The sequence below is a fragment of the Dicentrarchus labrax genome, unplaced genomic scaffold, assembly GCF_905237075.1.
Source record: "Dicentrarchus labrax unplaced genomic scaffold, dlabrax2021, whole genome shotgun sequence".
Classification (NCBI taxonomy): Eukaryota; Metazoa; Chordata; class Actinopteri; family Moronidae; genus Dicentrarchus; species Dicentrarchus labrax.
In genome coordinates, this window is record NW_026136706.1 from 10553236 (window position 1) to 10577368 (window position 24133).

At 40.1% G+C, this 24133-nt stretch overlaps 1 protein-coding gene across 4 annotated transcripts; it reads left to right on the plus strand.

The window, feature by feature from the left end:
- Positions 1-1777: 1777 nt before the first annotated feature.
- Positions 1778-24025, plus strand: agpat3 (1-acylglycerol-3-phosphate O-acyltransferase 3). Of its 4 annotated transcripts, none has more exons than XM_051403725.1 (10): positions 1778-2018; positions 14766-14822; positions 15040-15270; positions 15784-15953; positions 16124-16285; positions 18190-18343; positions 18464-18566; positions 20132-20207; positions 20643-20841; positions 20972-24025. In XM_051403725.1, the coding sequence occupies exons 3-10, from the start codon at positions 15093-15095 to the stop codon at positions 21061-21063; spliced, it is 1134 nt and encodes a 377-aa protein (XP_051259685.1). In that variant the 5' UTR covers positions 1778-2018; positions 14766-14822; positions 15040-15092; the 3' UTR covers positions 21064-24025. The 4 variants fall into 4 exon arrangements, with proteins under 4 accessions (XP_051259685.1, XP_051259688.1, XP_051259689.1 ...); XM_051403728.1 differs by lacking the exon at positions 1778-2018 and adding an exon at positions 2425-2711; XM_051403729.1 differs by lacking the exon at positions 1778-2018 and adding an exon at positions 8146-8506.
- The last annotated feature ends 108 nt before the right edge of the window (positions 24026-24133 follow it).

The window sequence follows — 24133 nt, forward strand, 5'->3', positions numbered from 1 at the left end:
ATGGGATCAAAAATAAACTAAACCTGTGTCATTTGTCAATATTTAGAGATTTTATTCTTGCAAAGAGGAGAGGTGGAGAAATCAGTTAATGTGCTTTTAATTTGAAAGTACATAAATAAAAGCAAGAAATGAAGAAAGGCAAACAAGTTGGCAGCCGTGTGTTTACTATATTGTGTGATTAGGGCCAGGTGACGGCTCCGTTTTACCAACACTAATCCACAGTGTGAATAGCCAGTATTAACCCAAATAACCAGACAGGCCAATATGTCTGCCCGACTGCAACCTGAATACAGTAGCCTGATCAAAGTGAGGAGGACACCATCTATACTGTAACCTGAAACTACAGGTTACTTTGAGAAAGACATTGGATGAATTTGTTATTGTGACTGGTTCATGTCTCATCCTCGTACTTCAGCGAGACAAAATGCCATATGTTATCCAGGCTTACTTGTACTTCTGATCCTCCAGCTTGTCTCACTTCCAACTTACACTGCAGCTATACAAAAACACCAGCAGAGGGCTAAAGAGGTCTAAAGTTGATCAAACATGCGATGTCTATTCAGGGAAGTAAATAACTAAGGACGTGACAATGGCTGTGTAAGGTTGAGATTTAAGGGGGGAATTGTATGCTTTATGCTTTATGCAATATTAGACATGTAAGGTCAGGAAAAATGGATTCAAGATGTTGGGTGTTTAATAAAAAGTGTAATTAAAGGCTAAATATGTGTAGAATGATATGATTTTCATTGCTGTAGTAGAACATATTGTAAACCAGAGGTATTAGGTGGCTGTAAATATCCGATATGGATTGTTATTATGTTTCAGATAATACATAAAATGTTACTTGTGGATAAAATGCAATTTATATTTCACATGTTTTGGATACTGGATATCTAATTTCTCTCTCTGGGACAAAGGGAGACTTTCTATTAAAACTGATTTTAAACATATGAGAGAAATTCAAGCAATATTTTACTCTATGAAAATATGTATTCTAATTCAGTGGTTCCCAACCTGAGGGTCGGGGCCCCCATTAGGGGTCGCCAAAGCTTCACAGGAGGTCGTGAGGCCTTCTTGATTTTAAGGGGTAAAAGAAAACTTGTCCATCCAAATCTTGTTTTACACAAACTTCGTTATTGTGTTCACTGTACAGTTTATCAGTTGTTCTGTAATAGCATAACTATATGTTGTATAAAATATATATAAAATATGTTTTAGACATCAGTTTAGACCAGTGGTTCCCAACCTGGGGGGTTCGGGTTTGCTGCTAGGAGTCGACAAGGCTTCATGGGGGGGTCGCGAGGCCTTCTTGATTTTAAGGGGTGTAAGAAAACTTAAACGATACACACAGCAGGCCTTTATATCAGCATTTTGTTCATTTCTGAGAAGAAATATAAAGTAAATTGTCTAACAGAACAATGGCGAAGCGTCAGGGAGAAAAAAAAACTCTGAATTTGTCACCAAAAAAAAAACTTATTAAATCTGTGTGTTTTTTTTTTTTTTAAATACAGACAGAAAAAGTTCACTAAACAGGAAATAATCTGCTCAAAATTGAACCAAATCACTAATTTTACCCAAACTCATTGTAGTTATTGTGTTCACTATTGTACAGTTTTTAATAAAACATGAAATAACCATAATATATATACATACATATATATTTAAACTATTTCTAGCTGTACTTTAACTTGCAGTAACTGTGTTTTGCTGTTTATAAGATCCAGTATTTTAATGAGATGTGAGGATGAATGAGGGGCCGGACCGGATGTGGGACCCGCTGCCTTCAGACGGGCTCTGAGGAAATGTGGAGCTTCAACCGACAAACAATAGCAGCGCTCCTACAAACCGCATTAGCTTAAAGCATTTTTATTACGGTTCAGGAAACGGACGAAGTGCGAGGGACTGCCGCTTAACGGAGTTGTTTCACGGCCAGAAAGCAGCGGAGGAGAAGAGCGGAACAGAAACAGAAAACCCCCCCTCTCGACTCTCCAGACTCCCCAAGAGTGAATCATTGTCAGGTAAGTCCAGAGTAGAGCTAGCCGGGCTAACTAGCATTAGCTCGCCGTTAGCAAAGCTACACAGGTCAGTTGGCTGTGTGCAGATAATGTGGGGGGGTGTGAGTGTGTGTGAGGGGGGGGCACTCATTAGCAGCTCACCAACCTAAAACAACACACTACATCCTCCCTGCTCCCGTACAAATACAACCTGAGCTTCTGGTTTGTTAACTTAGCATAGCTAGCCGCTACTGCTAGCAACTGACTGACTGCCCTTGTGTGTGTGTGTGTGTGTGTGTGTGTGTGTGTGTGTGTGTGTGTGAGTGTGTGAGTGTGTGTGTGTGTGTGTGTGTGTGGTATGATAACTTTCTGAGCTGTGTTTTCGGCCGCAGTGGAGAACATGTGTCGCTGCTGCTCGGTGGCTAATAGTTGGTTTATAGAGCATTTATACGCAGCAGGAATGCATTGAGGCTCCTTGTGCATTGTTTGTTTTTATTTCTACAGAATAAAAGGAAGAAAAAAAACTGCTATTTGGCTGCAAGTCAGCTGGCTGCAAGTTGACCTGCGTAATGATGTCGTACCACACATCAGACGTAAAGGTTACTGGAGTTCATTGAAGTCTGCGGCTCTCTCTCAGCCAGTGCTAACTTTAGGCGTGAACACTTCTTTCTTTTTAAAAAATCTATAAACCAACGAGGCGAGCAGCACCCTGACGAGGCAAGTGACATTACTGTGCTCATCTGTTGTCTTTATTTTAAAATGATGTTCAGCTGTGATCATTGGGACATTTCATGCTTTGTGCTGTGTTGTCACGATACTGTCCACGTTGTTAAATTAAAACCACAGCCTCATATGGGTAATCCATTGAACTGTTGATGTATAGTATTTCATATTAAATGTGAATGTATATGTGTGTATTCACTATATACTCACTGGTTGCACACAGATAGTGTAGAGCCACTTGTTAGGTGTGTCTGCATGTAAAAATACATTGACAGGCATGTGAACTGTCTTAGTGCCGGGCAATAAAAGTTATTAATTATTGTTATAACTTGTTTTCATCTCACAATTGACAGAGACAAATAGCCACTTATCTAAATTGTAATCTGTTAATTTTCTGTTTAGAGAATTACCACTTGACTTGTCTAATCTTTTAAGCATTGGTGGTAATCATGGCTTCATCCTGCTGACTGCAGGGACTCTAGTAATAGTGTAGAAAACACTACTTATGACTATAATGTACAGAAAACTGCAAACATCCCGGTAAGAAATCTTTCTGACCAGAAAGAGGTTGTCAACTACTTACTTTCCTTTATTTGTTAACCAAATTATTTCTGTATACATCTATATATACATTTAGGTTGCTGCAGTGACCGGTTGTCCTTAAAAATAAGTCAGTATTGTTTTATTTTAATGATCCCATTCACAGTATTTAAAAGACTTAATACAGAAGGACAGGGGTGTCAAATGTCCTGCAACACTTTGGGCCTGATAAATGTATGAGCACGTGTTGCAGTGGTATCCACATTTAGGCGTCTACCTCAACACTCGTCTGTTTGAGTCGTACAAATGCACATGTTTAATTGAAGAAACCATTGGTACAAAGTCCAGTGACATGAATGTTTGCATATAGTAAGCTATTGAACTCTTTTTATCAGTCAAATCATGTCGAAGGATTGCCCTGTAGGACTTTGAGACGTACATATGAAGATAAGCCTTTATCTGAGCAGTGTCATCTCGGACTGTAATCTCACACCAGCAAAGTAAAACCTCGTTTTAACCTTCTGGGCATTTTTGTGACAATCTGGTCAACTGCAGTGTAACTTTGAACATTCATACTCAAGCAGTCTCACCCATTATCTCCTCCTCCTCCTCCTCCTTTTGCCATTACTCCCATTATTGTGCTGACTACAACAAGAAGAACCTAATGCCTCCTTGAGTCCTATCAGTCATCATGTCTTATTATGGCTGCATCCAGAGCCCAGAGGGAGCTTTGAGAGGGTTGTAACCATGTTTAATGTGGGCCTACTTAGCTCTCCCTTATTTCCTATCACATATAATGTTATATATATATATATATATATATATTATGTATTATGTTGTTATGTCAGATGTTCCTATTAAACGTGGCCACAGTTTCAAACAATAAGGTAAACCTATGTAAAAGTAATACCTGTGAGTCCAGGCTTCAGACTGAATGTGTCCACAGTTTTATTTTTATCTACTTGTACGCAACAAGTTAATGATGGCTGGTCAAGGATTTCTTTATATGGTCACCTGCTCACAGGCACTGCATGGCCCGAAGTTATTCGACCGCTTTGTCCAGGACTACTCTTAAAGTTTTTGGAGGTTGTCTTGCAGAAACAGTTTGGTATTGTGGTTAACAAACAGAAGGCACTTTTATATAAATGGTATGAAATATTACAAAAACAGTGGGGAATTTACAAATGCATTATAAAGAATAGAACCAGTACAGTACATGTACTGCTTTACATGGTGACAGACATCTCACATAATAGTTAAGAGGATATTCGGCTTTACTTGTTGCTGAAGTAGCTATCTGCTGTTAACTGTCGCCAGCTAGTAAGCTCAGTTAGCCGTGCAGCTAGCCGTCCTATTGGCTGACTCTCCCCGGACTGAGAGCTCGGAGCACCAGCACTCACAGACAGACGGTCCAAAGCCTAGAGACACTGCCCCGGTTCTCTGAGCTCCCAGCCCAGGCAGACTCAGGCTAATAGGGTGGCTAGCTGCACGGCTAACTGAGCCAGCTAGCTGAAAGCAACAAACTAACAGTGTATTTGTCCATCAGGAAACTCTGTAAATGAGAGGGATCATAAAATGTGTTCTCCTTAACATACACCACATGCCAAATTATTATGCAAATTATATGTTTCTCAGATTTTCCTAAATAGTTGATGCAAATGACAGTCAGTATAATTTTCAAGTCATCAACCGTCGGAGTATAATTCAAACAAATCTCCTGATAACAGATTTTTTTTTTTAAATAAAAAACTCAAAATGCACTGTTCCAAATTATTATGCACAACAGAGATCAAAACATTTTAAAAGTTGTAAAGAGAACTAAAATGGTCATTTGTTGAATTTGCAGCATCAGGAGATCATATTTACAAAAGCTATTTCAATCAAAATCTTAACAGGCCAAGTTACATGTTAATATAGGACCCCTTCTTTGATATCACCTTCACAATTCTTGCATCCATTGAACTTGTGAGTTGTTGGAGAGTTTCTGCTTGAATATCTTTTGCAGGGTGTCAGAACAGCCTCCCAGAGCTGCTGTTTTGATGTGAACTGCCTCCCACCCTCATAGATCTTTTGCTTGAGGATGCTCCAAAGGTTCTCAATAGGGTTGAGGTCAGGGGAACATGGGGGCCACACCATGAGTATCTCTCCTTTTTATGCCCATAGCAGCCAATGACACAGGTATTCTTTGCAGCATGAGATGGTGCATTCTCATGCATGAAGATAATTTTGCTACGGAAGGCACGGTTCTTCTTTTTGTACCACGGAAGAAAGTGGTCAGTCAGAAACTCTACATACTTTGCAGAGGTTATTTTCACACCGTCAGAAACCCTAAAGGGACCTACCAGCTCTCTCCCCATGATTCCAGCCCAAAACATGATCCCGCCACCTCCTTGCTGACGTCGCAGTCTTGTTGGGACATGGTGGCCATTCACCAACCATCCACTACTCCATCCATCTGGACCATCCAGGGTTGCACGGCACTCATCAGTAAACAAAATTAGTCTTCATGTATTTCTGAGCCCACTGCAACTGTTTCTGCTTGTGAGCAAACCTCTTGAGGATCCTACACCTTGAGGTTCGCGGGACTCCAGAGGCACCAGCGACTTCAAATACCGGTTTGCTGCTTTTCAATGGCATTTTAGCAGCTGCTCTCCTAATCCTACGCAGAAACCTTCCTCATTATGCCTTTATCTACACGAACCCGTCTGTGCTCTGAATCAGCCACAGATCTCTTCACAGTACGATGATCACGCTTAAGTTTTCTTGAAATATCCGATGTTTTCATACCTTGTCCAAGGTATTGCACTATTTCACGCTTTTCGGCAGCAGAGAGATCCTTTTTCTATCCCATATTGCTTGAAACCTGTGGCCTGCTTAATAATGTGGAACATCCTTCTTAAGTAGTTTTCCTTTGATTGGGCTCACCTGGCAAACTAATTATCACAGAATGATCCAAAGAGCCCTGAGACACAATACCATCCATGAGTTTAATTGAAAAAGTAAAAATTAAATGCTTATGACTCTCAAATCCAATGTGCATAATAATGCGGTGTATGACCCAGTTTCACCCAAATCAGTGAATAAATTTAAAGCAGAAATCCAACCTAATACATGTCTAATTTGTGGTCTGATAAACGGTTATATCAGCGCCTCATGTTGCCATCTTCCAAGCTAAGGTACTGTAATGTTAGCTGAGGATGAGGTGTGCTCCTCCTCAGCGTCCACAAGGAGGCCAATCAGAAGAAAGTGTGCTTTTAGGGAGGGGATCTTTAAAGAGACAGGAGCTAAAATTGCTTTAGACAGGACGATCTGAGAGGCTGCATAAAGTGCCAGGATAAGATAAATAAGGATTTTTTCAAACTGAATCATGCAAAGCTAAAGGAGTCCCAGAATGAAAACACACAGCTGGAAATTAGCAAAATGTCTCCTTTAAGTGATGAAAACTAATTTGAAATAACTCTGCAACTGCATTTTTTTTTTATCTCTGGAGAGAGAAGCTTTTGTGTCAGAGAGACGTCACTGAGCATGCTCAAGGACACCATGTTTCACTGCTGAAAGGAATAAACTACACTCACTGAGAGGATTGTAATAATTTATATATCACCCAAAAGAAAAAGATCTTGTGCTTTTTTAATAGTTGTTTTGAATGACAGTAGATGACTACACGGACAATACGTGTTAGTAGGATAAATAACTGCTGTTTCGGCCTTTCATGGGATGTGTTGATGGCGATAAAAAGATTAATTTATTTATTTATCATTACAATCATTCATGCATGTTTGTTGTATTATTGCCATGCATAACCTTTCCATGACAGTGATAACTTTGTTGTTTATTATATAAACTGTGAAATCCAACATTGCCAAAACTGGGATTTAACCTGCGCCAAGTGCAAGTTAAATCTCTCTTGGTGTAGGTTATTCTTTGTGGCCTACGGGTACAATCAAAGGAACTGCCAAGAGTAACTATTGGCTGTAAGTGGCGTGGCTTTAAAATATCACACATGGCCTAACAAACGACCGTATAACTGAAGTTACTATTGAGTCTTTAGCAGTACAGTGGTGCAATGTGCTGGACCGAGAGCACTTCATGCTTAGAAACATGAATGACCTTCATTGTCCAGCTATCACAATGTATTTATGTCTCTGTATATATTTGGCTTTAACGCCCAGTGGCAAGGCCTTAGGACTGCACTCTGACCTTTGCCCTATTTGCTTCAGTAAATGCTTGAGTTTATTTCTGCATCCCTCTGCCAGCTTGTCTGAACCACATTTGACATTAGCGCTGCGTAGGAGCCCGAAGGCGTTTGTTGGCTTGCCCACCAGCTCTGTTTGTCATCTCTGTGTGGCTGAGCAGTACACTGAGTTTTCACTACCCGTGGTATTGTCAAGAAGAGAGGGAGAGAGAGCGAGGATGGCGGATGAATATCGCCGATTTCCAGGCTGTGGGTTAATTCATCCCCAATTACACTTGAGTTAAACAAAGCACAGCTTGGCAGCACACATGACGGAGAGTAAGGAATCTTTTGACCCTGTTTTTGAGGCCGTTTACGCCTACCTAATGCTAGGTGTTAACGGCTGGCCAATGGAAAGGTGAGGGAACGAATTCTACGTTGCCATTGGTTCCTTTAGCGTAACAGATGCTGTTCTGCTAACTCCACCCTGGTATGGGAAAACTCGGCCTTCTACTTTGTTAATGTTAATGAAAGGTGACATATCCAGGGTGCCCATAGCCTGCTAATCAGCACTAATCTGATCCACTGGATTAGAGGATGGGAATGCATGTAAGACACTGTGTGCCTCCCTACTTCCAGAAGTGAGCCATCTTTCAGTCTACCTAGCATTCATTAGAGGACTCTTTTTGAGTTTTTGTTGCTTCTTCTTGCTCTTTTAATAGAGATCCACTATTTTATTTTTATTTTTTTGTATTTTTTCTGGTTTCAGGAGATTCGTTTGTATTCGTCCAGTAAAGTCTTGTGCTGATTAGGCAGTTCTTCCAACGGGATCTGTTCTTGCTGTCATCATTATAATCTCCCTCCTTTCGTTCTGTGGGATTATCATGGCTGTGAAGCAGGACAGCCTGTGACTGTCCACTGCTCTCTGTAGGCCTTTTTTCTTGATGTTTTTTATTCTGGCTTTAAATTGGTGAAACAATCCAGGAGCCAAAATGCTGAACCAGAGTGCTGTGATGATCTTCACTGGGATCTGTGGGGCGTTGGTGGTCATGGCAATGGCCTACTATGTCTACTGGTAAGTTAAAGGGGCGAGAGAGGTAGTTTGGCTAGGCTAGGATGGGGCGCTGCTAGATCCTACTAGATTTATTAGATCTTTTTAAAAGAGAGCGAGGACAGCATAGGACCTCAGGGCATAACTCAACCTTTTATAGTGGTAAGTGCATTGCAGACATTTGCAAGCCAAATTAGGTTTTTAAAATTATGATTTGAATGATGAAGGTGCGGTATGTGCCAAGATGTGGCTGAGGTTTGCCAGTATTTAGTTGATGTCTTTTAATGTGCATTTCAACAGTCCTTTATCATATTAGATACTCCTCGCAAGCAGTGGTCATCTGTTAGCATAGAAGCTGTTTTCAGGTGGTGCAGAGCAGAAGTAGCTGTCCGGCCATAAGCAGCTTTAACCCAGTCAGTGTCTCTAATCTTTCTTCCAGGCTGAGTGGGTTCACAGTTGGGCCCTGCACCCACAGAGAGGTGGACCTTTTTATAGTCAAACCCAATGTTTGTTCATCTGAACTTCTTTCATCACATCTTTTGTTATATGAGGCTGTTAAAACCTCAATTCAAGACAAACGTGGTCGATCGGAAGTTTGTTTAAACTACCGTGCTACAGGGAAAGGTTGATTTATTTGAGTGTGATAATGTGATGAAGCTGTTGTGTTATTTTAAGAGCAGTGTTTGTGATCTTGTGATTTTGGGTCTGGAGAGTGAGTGAAAGTGTGAACATTTTGATTAAATTGGGTTTTTACTGCCTACTCTTAATACTGAACTACTAACCTGAATAGTTGAAATGGAGCAATGATCCAATTTAAATTGGCTTGGTTGTTTGTGTAAATACATCATAGTAGTCGATATTTATCGTGCTTTTGTAATGCTTTACAAGATCTATAGCGATCCCATCTAGAACAGGCTGGTACTATCGACCAAAATGTGCTTATTGCAGCAGAGTCGGTATCGCATTATACATCAGCTGAAGAGAAACTGCTGTAGAGAAATGTCAATAAAGTTGAGATAATTTAGAGAAAGTGTCACACAGATAGTTGGTCCACTAGGGAGCACTGACACGTTTATTTTTCAATAAGCATATATCTTGATTAATACCAAACCATGAACACTTGCAGGGTAAAGTTGTTGTCTAAAGAAAAGTCAAATTAACATTAGTGGTGTACAAACACATCCCTAACCCTGGACACATTTAGCCCGGGATTCAGTTTGATCCACGATGAAAATAATCGAAAAATTTTTTTGTTTTCCCCAAAAGCTTTAAATTGTGCAAAAATGTTTCACCAGTTTCTTCGATGTTTATAGTTTCAGTTTTTCTTATAAATTTTGGTGAAAAATGCAAACAACAGAAGTGAAATATAACGGGACGATCCCCGAATCCGGGTTTTCATTGTTGGCACTTCAAAGTCTTCGGTATACAACCTCTACGGTACAATGTGCGCTTACATACACAAAATCAACTTTCTTGCTCACTTTTACAACTTTGCAGACCCTCTTTTGCAACTTAATTTCTATAAAAAAACACTAGTGACAGAATTTACAACTTATTCAAACTACCAGAGAAAAGGCAAGAAATATATTCAAATATATTATTTTGTAATTTATTCCCAAGCAAGCTGCTCAAAGCTTCTACCAACAGCACCAAGGGTCTCTGCCTCTCCTCTTGAGGCACAGAGATTACATCTCCAAATCTCTGCATTATGGTGTTTCTATCGCTTATATCTAAGTAGTTTGTTCGAGCCTTTGTGTTTTTTCTTAAAATACAGATGTCCCTGTAGTGAGTTTGTGGTTATTTGTGATACGTTTAATCAAATTGTTTGAAATAAACAAGAAACAGTAACTCAACCAATAACTAAAAGAAGAATGAAAACTGATTGTGACCAAACACATGGGTGATTTCAGTGTTTTATTCAGATACAAGTGCAGAGAACAACTAGCAAAACATCTGTGGCAGACCAGAATGAGTCAATGCAGCGATGCAAGTAAAAAAAAAAAAAACAGTGACAGTTTGTCTGACCTGTGGCCCTTTGCCCCTTTCTATCACCCTCTTCCCCGTCTATGTTGAGCTGCCCTGTCAAAGAAAGACAAAATGCCCCAAAAATATATGACGAAAAAAAGAATGAACTCATGAGGTTTATTCAAGATGAAGAAAAAATATGACGTTTTTTTGGACCAACATCCTCTGTAGATTTCGGTTGTCCAGTTAACACCAATTCTCAAAGCAGAGTGCTGCTGGTTAGTGTATAAGTGAAGTTATATTTAGAGGTGATGTGAAGGTACACACATTGTACTGTGAATCAAGGCCTCCATTTCTGCTTGAGTGAAGATTTGTGGTTATCCAAGTTAAATGACTGAATGTCCTGAGGCAGGAGCAGAAAGAAGAGAATGTGGAAGAAAATGGGAACAAAGTTCACAGCATGTCTGGAAATCAGTCGGTCTCAGCTGAGTTTCTGCTTGTTGCCACAACAAAAGTTGGCCAGAGGAGCTTCTCTATTGGTTGAACATTTTTGCTTTTTCTGGCAAGTCTCCACAGGTCAATTTTCATGTAGAACTAATATAGACTGAAATAAACGGCTGATTGTAAATTATAAAAGAATAAGTGTATCCCTAAAAATACCAATCAGAGCTTTAGGTACTTGACTTGAAGCTGTTTATTGGTTCTTCCAAATCCAGTCAATACTTTTAGATTAAGATTAACAAATGCAAACAAACTTCCAATGAACTGATAATTGGCATGAATAACTTGATGACTCTCTATAAACTCTATCACAGCTTGTTTCTGTCACTCAAAAGGAATCAAAATCCATCAGAAACAGTTTTGCATTGTGTTGCATTGCTGCATAATCCTATCCCATGCATTCACATTTTATATCACCTCTGGGACAACAATGTAATAAACTTAAATGGCTATAACTGAACTAAATGTCCCAATCACTATACTAGAATACTATAAATGAGGTAATATGAAGTTGTTCAGGAGAAAAAAAAAATAAAATTCCCCTTTAATCTACTAATAGATCTGACATCCTGGGGCAAAAGGTTTAGGCCTAAATAGTAGATTATTCTGCCAGTTTATTAATAAGCATTGTTATTATAAACAAATGGTGATAAACTTAGGGCTGAATGATACGGTAAATAAGTAATATTGCTATTATTTTGAAAATATATGAGCGATATGATTCACGGAATTAGTGGAAATCATAATTTTTGTATCACAATTTGTAATTACTTCTTAAAATCATGAAAATGTGACATTTGTTGGGGTCTGGAGAACAAGAATTGTTGGCCACAGTACTTCATTACACTGCTCTTTGTCACACATTTCACCTTCTTCATATATTTGGATATTGCACTTGTCATATAACTGTGCAAGATAAAATCAGGTTGAGTAACTTACTTTTTAGGAACTGAACACTGTCGTACTGTGTATTTACTACACATTATCCTCATTGACTCTTCAGTATTATTGCTACCCTGATGTTACAGGAGCCACAAGTGAAATGTACAATAGTGTAACTTTACCCCTCCCAGTCACACTCTCCCCGCTGGAACAAAGGTCATATCTGTAACAGTATGTGGAGACAACTGTTAATGCTTGGACTGATGATCCGATCCATCAGGTGATAGACGTTGAACACGTGACAGTATTTCATCACTTCACTGTGGCCTGACTGCACAGTTTAATTTGCCCAAGAGACTTGAGCTGAAGTTCTGCGGATGTTCATGTAAGATTTCATTTCCTTCATACCCAGGCCTCTGTTATTCTGTGTATTGTGTTACAGCGCTGGAGCTATTGATTCCACTGGATAAGACTTGTTGCCTACCCACAGTGAACTCAACAATGTGGTTTAATTTAAGGTTTCTTGGTCTTTTACTGAGATAGTACTTAAAGGAATATGATGCAGACTTGAGGTAAAAAAAATCGCCGTAAATATAGTTGGATTGCTTGGAAATTAAGACATATTTCAAGATATATAGAACACGCCAGGTTACTAATGTTTAATGGCTGGGTTGGGAATTTGCTCACTGTTTATCATTTCTGTTTCTTTTATATATTTGGATGTGTATGGGGAAAAACAATATGAGGCATAAACAAGAACGTATTCAGCACAGAAACTATTATATGTGAACAAGAGAGTGTCTGTGGATGAAGACTATTATGTCAATGTGACACACAGGCTCAGTGTTTCTGTCTCTCCCTTGTTGTCTAGCATGCAGGCTGTTGTTCTAAAAAAACAAACACCAGACGGTTTGTTTTTGTTGTTTTTTTTGCTGACACAGTCATAGCAGTGAATGCAGGTGACTGTGCATACATTGATGTTGCTAGCACTGCACACTTGTATATAATAATAGATAATTGGGACAATCTTCCACAATAAATTCAACTTTAGCAAGTGCAGCATTGATGTTTTATTTTAATAATGCTTTAAAGTGAATAAAATTAAGTGCTTTACAGGTCAATAGTTTGATTAAACTCCAGGTGTTTCAGAATGGATCTTGAATGAATGATATATTTTATGTGTAAAAAGACACTGATTCCATGTAAGCAAAGACTTTCATTTCACTTCATGATATTTAGATGAATTGTATTTAAAATAATTTAGATTAAACCCAAAGGCATCTGTGTAATATAATTATAATGATTTGTTGCCACAGACTGAAGAGAGAAAGTTGTAATGTAAATAAATAAAAAAATAAAGCAGGTGGGACCCAGTCGACAGTCTTGAAGTGGATTGGATGTCCCGATCGCCACACAGATCTGCAAAATAACAACTCAGATTAGAAATGTTTCTCAGAACAACTTTAAGCTGGCTTGACCTACACTTTAATGGGCTTTGGTGCCGATATGGAAACAGTCCATTCAGGGCCGGGTGTCCTGCGCTCATCGTGATGGTAATTGTCAACTTTTTAACAAAAAGTGCTTCGTATTTTTGTTAACAGTGTTATTGTGACTGTGCTCAAACAAGCAGTTTGGTTCTCTGACCAGTACATCGTGTAATGTGAGGTGTTCTCTAACAAAACATCTGGCCACATGTTGTCTATGGAAGCTGCCTGTATTAGACAGTATTTGTTTCCCCATCCATTCATTCTCTGTACCTGCTTATTTTTATTTGTCATCATAAAGGGGGTGGAGCCTATCCCATGGAAACACCCTGAACAGGTCCCTTGCCTGTTGCAGTCAGACAAACACACACATCCTTACCTAGGGGCAATTAAGTGTTTCCACTTTACCTGAGTTAAATGTGTTTTGACTTGTTGTTGAGTCCCCAAAGTAAACTCCCACAAGCACAGACAGAACTTTAAACTCTACACTGGCAGCAGGTCTGCAATATCCGCTGCAACTAATGATCATTTGTGTGATAAATTAACCAGTCAAATGTTTTTCCAGTTTATCATTAAGTCTATAAAAGGGCTGCGAAAACAGTGAAAAATGCAGATCGTAATCTAGATCGAGTTGAGAAGAGAAGAGCAGAAAGTTCTCACATTTTAGAAGCTGAAATCATCCAAAATGGATCAGGCTTTATATATAATAACATATATAACTGATACTGATCACATGAAACATGCATATATCAACATATCATCAATATATCATGGTACTGACCCTGTGTATAGGGACATCATATTAATAACACAACATGTGATATCCACAAGAATAAGTAGTCTCCTTCTTAGTATTGCAGTTCTTGTGGTTGAGTGTTGCGCTTACTTCTCTGTATAGGAAGTGAAATTTGCTTTTCTGGTCAGTGTTTTTATTTTTGGTAGCATTTTTGTGTACTCTGCTGTTTTAAATATGTATGTTTGTTAAGGGGGAATTAGAAGTGTTGCTGTTTTTCATTGCAATGTGTGGTTCCTTGTGTCTTTCTCCCGTGTCATATAGTGAAAGGTCAGGTAGTGAAAGGAGGACAGCCACAAAAATAAAACCTCAGTAAACATGCTCTTTCTTAAACTGACATCAACACAGCTATAACGCCACCGTGTACATCTTAAGACCCATTTGATAACAAATTGAAATCAAATTACTTGCCAATGTATGTTCTACAGTATGAGTCATGTTGTCGCAGCATTTATCTTTTAGTTAATGTTAACTTTCCACCCACACTGAGAACGATAGAGGATATTTCTGACTTGTGTCATTGGCTAACACAGTTTAATCCGTTTGATGAAACATGCACGGTGCGCTTTATTGAATTCTACTGTAATGACATTGTACTGTAGCCTTTTTATGTTTTATGTCACCGTTGTCTCAACCTGTGTTCTGCTGTCTTCATCAGGTCTGTAGTACTGGCTGACGGACCGTGTAAACGCGGCTTGTAAAAGGATCCACCGTGGTAAGAAACACTGTCTTTTTCAGTTTCTAAAAGCATGTTTATCTGCACAGGAACAGACCACATCCTTTAGTCTGCACTCTTCTATCAGTCTCTAATTATTTGCCACCATGCCCTCCCATTTTTGCTTTTTTTTTTTAACCCTCCTCCGTCATGCTCTTTTGTTTCCACATCTCTCAGTAAAGTTGTTTTCATTGCTGTGGCGCTGTCTCTCTCTCAGGTTGGTCGTCGTGTATAGAGAGGAGCCGTCTCCGCTCTCCAGGCTCCTCAGCCATGGCTCTGCTGGCCTACCTGAAGAGCCTGTTCATCCTGCAGTTGCTGATGGGCTTTGTGTTTGTGGTGAGCGGCCTCATCATAAACTTCATCCAGCTCTGCACGTGCATCCTGTGGCCGATCAACAAACAGCTGTATCGCAGAATCAACTGCCGGCTCTCCTACTCCCTCTGGAGCCGTGAGTAGACGATACTCCTGTATTATATTGTTATAGTTTTATTCTTTTTTTAATGAGAAGTGTCATGTTTAAAAAAAAATAAAAAATGCAACCTAGAAAACTCATCAGGTAGTTGACCTCTCTAATGTTCAATCTTCTTTTATATCTGAGGTGAAATATATGAGTCTGTAGCTGCTAGATCCTCCACAGTGTCACCAGGCTCCCTCTAACTGTCTGTCTGTCATTTGGGCAGGTAGTGCTCGGTTTATCAGAGCTGCATCAGTCTCCAAATGGCTGCCTACATGGGTCTAGGAGAGCAGCTGAAGCTCAAACAGACATTAAATCTACACCAAAATAACGATCTAAAACACTTCATAGAGCTGTAGTTACTAATAATTATCTTTGTTGCGTGAATCATTGTCATATTAATCAAAAATCTGACATGTATTTAGAGGAAAATGTCTTGAACTGGTACTTTTTAAGCATACTTCTTATAGTCGGTGCTATAAATGATGTGTCGTCGTCTCTGTGCAGAGCTGGTGATGCTGCTGGAGTGGTGGTCGGGCACAGACTGCACCCTATACACCGACCAGGCTACGGTGGACAAGTTTGGCAAAGAGCATGTCATCGTCATCCTTAACCACAACTTTGAGATCGACTTCCTGTGTGGCTGGACCATGTGTGAAAGATTTGGCATTCTAGGGGTCAGTAACATAGCAAAATGTGTTTCTTGTGGCTCCAAAAAAAGATACTCCTCATCTTTACATAAGTGGATTAATCCTGCTTCTCTCAATGGCCAGGATGGACTTCAACCCTGAGTGTGAGAAATCCAAGCTTTCGTCATTAAAAACGCATACCTGTCTTCCTTCTCTAGAGTTCAAAAGTGCTAGCCAAACATGAGCTACTGAAGGTTCCTCTGATTGGCTGGACCTGGTACTTCCTAGAAATAGTCTTCTGCAAAAGAAAGTGGGAAGAGGACCGAAAGACTGTATTCAAAGGACTGAGCAGGCTCAAAGACTATCCTGAATGTATGTGGGTAGGTACACTTCATTCTGTGTTTGTCTGTCTTCTGGCATGAATGTGTAAGTGAAGTAGTAAGCTGTGTGTAAAGGTTATTAGTTAGCCTTGACTCATTTTCATGCTGCTACACATCCATTTGCCACAATGCCATATAATGTGTTTTGCAATCAGTCAACTGTAGCCCAGTTGCTCAATCAAGATTGTGAAATATCTTCTCAGAGTTAACTTCTCAGTGACAGACAAACATGTAGTTACCTGACTACATCATTATCCATTCAGAAGTATAAATGCATAATCTGGAAAAATCGGTTTACTTTAATTCGTAGTATATTAGTTCTTGGGTATAGTGTTTGTAGCCTATCCATCATTTTCACTGGTGAAGATCACTGTACTCACAAAGTTAGCTGCTGAGATCTCAGAGCACAGAGAGACCGCTAACAAGTAGTCCTACAGGGCCGAAAACAAGCAGTCAGATTATGAAACCAGTTAATTTAGAGGTACAATCAGAAGTGTGTTCACCAAGCGGCAAATGAAACCAACACGAAAGTAACTAAAGTGCAAAACTAGAGTGTAAGCTGCGCTTCCTTGAATGGCCCCTTGAGGCCGACTACAGAAGTGATTAAAATACCCAGCTTTACAGCAGTAATCATCATGTTTACAGCCCAGTACAAAAAACTGTTTTTCCTTATTTATGACAACTGTACGGGGGCTATATTTTTATAAAACTCACCTGTTTCATTTATATCGAGACTTAAAGTTATGCATGATTAAGGGCATGGCCACTTTGAGTGACAGGTGGGTGCAGTCACAGGCGGCTTATTTCAGTAACCAGTCTTCATTCAGTCCGCCTCAGCTCCACTTCTTTGTATATTTTAGTATTAGTCGGGAGCTGGCGGAGTCAGGCACTGCCTAGACGGCGATGGCCATATTCGATCACACTGAGCTTCACAACGGCTCTTTATAAACCTTTGGGCGACATCTCCTAGACTACATCCATTTTTAATTATCCAGTCTATGGTATTCACCCATAAATTGAGTATTAATCCCCCATCACACAGGACTGAGTGAGCACAACTTATGGCAAGTACAGTAGTCAACCAGAAAGTCGGCCTGTAAGCCATTGAACAGTTGGTTTTTCTAGTTTCAAGTTTGACTGACATGTTCTTTTTTCTTTAAAAAACCTGTATGATTGTGTGACAACTCGTATTCCCAGAACTCAGCTCTTAGCTAAGTGAATACAGTGTTAATGCAACCCATAGAAACAATGGCCAAAAATACAAGTTGTTATAAACTGGAATAATGAGCAGAAAATACGAGGAAATCCAGATGCTGACCTTTAACCAAGTGTATCTTAAGTAGGTTGATGTTGATGGTGATATACACTCAAGTTCACTCAGTGCACCAGCTGTACTTAAAACAGGAGGGGGGTGTGTTTATTCTTTTCCATGAAACTTCATGAACTGGACTCTCCACTGTGCATAAACAGTCTGAGGAGGACAAAACGGCTCTTTTCTGTTCAAATAAACATGTGGTTTAGATTCATGGCAACGTACCTGGTGGCAGCAGATCCTGTTTGTTGTACTGAAGGTGTTAGATTTTCACCGTGACTCAGTCACCAAGGATTAAGCAGATCAGCAGTTGATCTAATTACTTAAGTCAAGCATTGGGCCACTGCTAATGACATCGTTTTTATGTGTTCAGACAAACAAACTAGATAGTCTTTCGTAGAGTTGTCACCCACCTACCTTAATGAGGTTAGATAGTGACTTTATTTTAGTGTAGTGTTACATTGAGGTGAACATGATCTGTAATTCAACCAAGCAGAAGTAGGGTAGTGGATGGGACAAGAGAAAGGAGGTCACCTCACGTTCCTCTTTATAGGTGTGTGTGGGTATTAACACAGCTCTTCTCCCTCCACAGTTTCTGCTGTATTGCGAGGGCACCCGCTTTACAGAGACGAAGCACCAAATCAGTATGCAGGTTGCAGAGAGTAAAGGTCTGCCCAAGCTCAAATACCACCTGCTACCCCGAACCAAAGGATTCACCACCACACTGCAGTGTCTTAAAGGCACAGGTAGCGTCTACAAACACACACACACACACACACACACACACACACACACACACAAGACACCACCTGAATCATGCTCAAAACACACGAGTGGTCCTTAACCTGTATGTTTCTCTCTCACAGTAAAAGCTGTGTATGATGTGACTCTCAACTTCAAAGACAACCAAACTCCCACTCTCCTGGGCATCGTCAACGGCAAGCAATACAAAGCTGACATGAGTGTACGGTGAGTGCCACCGATACCCTCCATTTACGTTTGAATCATCAGTTATTGTAATTATGATGCATTACACTGCCAGCTGTACTCAGTGTCCTCAAGTGGAAAATGTATTTTAAACCTCTTGGACTCCTACCAAGTGCATTTTTGTCCCCTAACAATGAAAGAGACAGTGAGTGCACTCAAAATGTTGGCTAGTTTCCCAGCACGTGTACGGTTTCAGAACAATAAGTCTGATTGGCCGGAGCACTCTTGCTGAGTAAAGAGGCCGTGAGATGTCTCGCACTGAAAATGGTTGGGAGAAGAATGTCTTTTGTCCGGAGAGCACAGCACAGGCAACGTAGATGAGAAGGCAGTAGAGGATACCAGCGGGGTTAGAACCTAAAAAACAGATAATCTGGTGCAGCGGTGAAGTGAATTTTAGGCTAGGGAGCCCCCTGGTGTTGAGAAGCTGCCATAACATAAGTGGTTTACTGTAGTATCATGAAACATTTTCTGTTGCTCTCTGAGAAGATCAGAGGAAAGTTGTGTTACATTTTATTCATTATGTTTTGTTTTGTTTTATTCTTTCAAGCAGTTTTAGCTAAATGTTCACATTTCTTAAATTATTATTTCTTTGTCTTGTAATGGAAATTGATCCTCCAATGGAAAAACCTGCCTAACTGCACCTGCCTTGACCTGGTCATAGTAAAACCATATACAACCAGTTCAAGAGACTATTATATGCATAAACCTTTGTTTCACCCTGTTTCTAAATACACTTTATGTGCAAATAAACAGCAGGATGTTGAGACTTCACGAAACACCAAGGACATGATAAGACGTTGTGCCACACTGTTTGTTACCCAAGAACTCAGGACAATGTGTGACTGTGTTGGAGTGACACTCACACAGGGATAAAGGGACACTGCCTCTTTGACTTTTCACTCATTTGATCCATTTATAGATAAACAGTTTACAAATAAATCTGTTAATTAGGCCGTAGTGCCTATAAATTATGTGAAAAATTGTTCTTTTAGGTTGGTCAGTTATATTCTACTCGTTACCTTTTTCTCTTAATGTGCTGAACACGTCATCCCACTTTAAAAGTCGGGGACACACATTACAATTATCCACTTAATCAGGTTTCAAATCACCTGAAGTTCACATCATTTTTATAAAGGTCACTCACCTTCAGCTGTATAATACAGTTTATATTTCTCTGCATCCACAATCTCATCATTGCATTTTCACACAAAAAGGCAAAGAGTGCAGCATAAATTGTCAGATTGTTTCGATGGACTTCCATTTCTGATTTGCTACGTGTTCCTGAGTTATCGTTCGCACAGGATTTTCGGTGGTTGCTTAGTAACGCAACAAGTGTGTCATTAAGTGTGTTGTCCTTTGTGTGCTCTCATTAATTATGTGCTCATGTCTGACTGTGTGGACAAAAGGAATCTGTGAATGCTGGTTGAAATAGTTGTGTGTGTGTTCCCAGTGTAAGACGGTGGCGGTGCATCTTTTTTATGTGACTAACACAAAGAATAAATATGTAATTCCTAAATAATTAATTTTTTCTAATCTTTCCCGAAAAGGCGGTTCCCTGTGGAGGATATACCAGACGATGAGCGGGAGTGTGCCAATTGGCTGCACAAGCTCTACCAGGAGAAGGTAAACTGAGAAGATTTTAAAGTGATTGACACACACAAAATAAAACTAGATAAGTTTGCCGTAAAATCTTTGTAAGATCTTTTTGTTTCCTGAGACCAAAACAGCTAATTTTTGAAATATAAGTAAACACAAAATGTTAACCCACATTTGAATCCAGTGCACAAAGTATTTCAAGATGTTATGAAGTCATTGCTGCCGTTTTGACCAAATTAAGTCACATTTAAAATTCATTCTCAGACATCTTAGCTCACTTGTTTGTGAAGTGATGAGTATTATTGGATCCTTTTCTACCTGACCCCAAATGCATCTCTGGTCCTTGAGACCTGGTTAGAGGGGTTCTTTATTTGTGACAGTATGCAAGTATAAGTAAGGTTACTTTTGTCAATTGGTCAATTTAATACATTGACAACCAGTTCTTCTTCCTGTGCTGCTCAGGATGCTTTGCAGGAAACCTACAACAAGGAAGGCAAGTTTCCCGGACCCACAGTAATCCCACACCGCAGGCCATGGACGCTCCTGAACTTCCTGTTTTGGGCCACACTTCTGCTTTCGCCTCTCATCAACTTTGCTTGTGGAGTGGCCGTCAGTGGCTCCCCCCTCCTCATCATTGGCTTTATCATCTTCCTCATCATAGGTAGGTGCACCAGAGGCCTCTAGAATGACAAATGGGAGAGGCAGTGGTTCCTTGAATTGGGCTAGTTTTGTTTAACAATCAAATTGCTGTCCTCATTCACTCTCTCTCTTCTCCTTTGTTCTCTCCACAGCCTCTGTAGCTATCCGCCGCCTCATAGGGGTCACAGAGGTGAAGAAAACAGGTTCCAGTTATGGCAACCCGGAGGCCAAGAAACAAAACTAAAGTGTGTCACGCCCCCCTCCGTGTACGGCCGTTTCTATTCGGTCGCCCTGCGGTGTCTCACCCCTACCCAACTCCATTCTCCTTTTACTGTCGAGTCAGTTGGCAGACCTGGGAGGAGACCCAGCTGTGAAAACATAATAGAGATCAGAGTTAGAAATACTAATGGCACTAGAGTGAGGGAGAGAGAGCATGAAAGGTCTGGGGGTTCAAGTTCTCTGGTCTGGGGTTCAGGTTCTCTGCTGTAACACAGAACATGAGGGGGGAGATGCAGTACTGTATTCACCTGCATCTTTCTTAATCCAGCTCGCGACCCACTGTCCCCATTCAAGTCCCATTAAATCCCGGTAACACCCAAGGTTAAGCTCCTAACCTCTCTGAGGTCACCTGGACCCATTTCCTGCTCTGAGCTACCTACCTCCACTTACTGTCACAGGCATCAGTCAATCAGGGAGTGGTGACGTGCTCATTCTCCTGGCCCACAGAACACGATCCGCATCTTATCTCAAATATTAACCTCCATCCAGGGGCAGTGCGTTTCTGCAACAGCAGTCTGTAACATGCAGGATATTTCTCCCTTTTTTTTCTCACTAAGTGGGACTTGTAATGGGAACCGGTGCCTTGAGGCCCAGCCTGGTTTCCGTAATCTTAAAGGGTTGATTTCACCCAAATCACAAAAACATTTACCATTCAGCTTCTCTGTATCTGGCCACAGCCCCTTCTGATGCCACCGGAGTGCAATGTAGGTGAATGAAAATGTTGTCTATGGCGCTCAAATCGTTAAAACTTAACAGCAGTGTGTCTTTGTTACTTTGGATCATTTATGATCCATAAAACAGAAAACTTGTGAAAGCTGACCACATTGACAGCATTGGATTATCCCAGCAGCACATTGTTTCTGGAAAGAGAGAGATTGCTCTTAAGTTTAATCATTTTAACCCCATCAGTGACATTGTGTTCACCTGCATTGTGTTGGGTTAGCAGCAGAAGTCTCAGGGCAGAAATCTCAAAATATAAATCCCACATTTGCATGGCGAGATACCGCAAGGCATAAATGGTAAAAAAAAATTATTTTTATTTTGTGATCTTGGTGAACTGACCCTTTAACGTCTTGGCTTGAAGAGGCTGGTGTCTGTTAAACTACATCAAGGGCTCCGAATGTGAAAACTGTCCCTATCAAGGAAACTACGATCTGTTACAGGTCTCATTTGTGGCCCGCGGCACCGACACCCACAGACTCATTGTGACACATTTAAATTCTTTTCCAGTTTCTATTCCTGTTTTCATTTGCTTTACACGAATAGGAATTTTCATACATGTTATTGTTCATTATTAAAAACATAATTGGACTCTTTCTGACCCCCCCCGAGATATGTGAATTGTTAATTTAACCAGCAAATCTCAGTCCTAACACTGAAGCAGTTCAACCTACCACCTCCCCTCCTCCCCTCTGACAGTCGACGACGCACACTGTTCATGTGACTGTCGATTGGCAGTGAAACCAGAATCCAGAACAAAGTCACTAACTCTCTTCATGTAGCCTCACAGCTGTTAGCATATTATTTTGCTGTCCAGATATAGACTGTGCAGTAGTGATGTTTTAACCTTTGCCTTAAATCAAGCTTGCTCAGGCAAGGGATTGCTTATTCGCCACCCCTTTAAATAAAAATAAAAAGCACCCACCTCTTTACCTCTATGTTATGTTTGAATATCCATCCTCCTCCTCTCATAACAGTGCATCATGGGAGTAGTGTGCATTCATTTGGTCTGATTGCCAAAGTGAATGAGTAATTTAATACCATTTTTTAAATCTGTGGAAAGCTAGAAAGTTGTTGGTTTGTTCAAGGCGTCTTCGTAACTGTACATTGTCATTAGTTTAAAAGAAAGCTGCTTACAGCGGGCAGCTTTTGTTTCTCTGGATGTGTCGATACACTCGCAGTTCCAAACATTATTTACCATTTTAAAGATCGATCATCCCAGAGTTGGTTGCTTTTTAACGGTAACCAATTTGAAAACGGTGGCTGCTGCAGTATCGAGTATCGAGTGGATCTTTTCCAGTGTTACGAGCCACATTTCCTGGTCCAAATGCAAACAATGGTAGCAAGACATAGAGGGGATATTTTGGCCTGCTCTCTCCTCCCCTCCCTCGATCCCTCCCGCGCCACGTGTAGTATTCATCATATTGAGTTGTTGGTTTAATTTTTATTTTTTTGGGGGGGGGGTCATCACTCCTCAGCAGCAGTATGTTGTGTACTTCCTCTTTCTGTAGAGATATCTCAACCCAGACAGATTTCATGCAAGCCTTAATAGACAGTGCTGCTTAATTTTTTTGTGTGAAAATGTAGACGCTAACTGAGCCCCTGTGGTAGTGAAGGGTTGAAAGATGTCCTCGGGTATAGCAAGCGAGTTGCTGGGATTAGTAGCTTGTTCCAAAAGTTTTTAACAATAAAGAATTAAAGATTAATGAGAATGGATAAAGTCTGCTCTTGTGTACAAAGAGCTCTGTTCATAAATCAATTCACATTTTTTACAAGAAGAGTTGTTTTACCTCAAACATTTGTTAAAAGCTTTAGTATATTAGCTTGTTATCCTGTTTTTCTGTTCGATCCCAACATACACATCAGGCAATGCAGTTCCACTCATCCTGTCATTTAGTAAAAACAAAAACATACTCCAGAAGCAGAAGGGATGCTGGGAAGTATTTGGAAAAACTTTTTACACTGGATGTTTTTTATTCAGTAAAAGAAACAATAAATGTAACTTGTGGTTGTTGTTTTTTTTCTCTTCTGAAGTCTCAAATGGAATCAAATAACGTTACAAATTTACACCTTTTTTTTTAATCCTAAAGATAATTCAGTTAGTGGCACGTCTTGCGTCAGCTTTTGTTTTGTTTTCTAAGGCTATTTTTCTGTTTTCTTCGATTAAAAAACACTTGAGAATATTAAAGGATTTAATCACAAAGCAACTCTTACTCCTTTGATTTATTTGGATTTGTGTGAGTTTCTCTGTTTGCACAGCAGTTCAGATAAAAGGAAAAAATAGCTCAGCCTGATACTGGGGGGGCAGTGGGGGT

Coding starts and splice junctions, on each gene's coding strand:
- agpat3 (XM_051403725.1), top strand. CDS start 15,093: ATGGCTCTGCTGGCCTACCTGAAGAGCCTGTTCATCCTGCAGTTGCTG. Junction 18,344..18,463: donor GCAGTGTCTTAAAGGCACAG/GTAGCGTCTACA, acceptor TCTCTCTCACAG/TAAAAGCTGTGTATGATGTG. Junction 18,567..20,131: donor AAAGCTGACATGAGTGTACG/GTGAGTGCCACC, acceptor TTTCCCGAAAAG/GCGGTTCCCTGTGGAGGATA.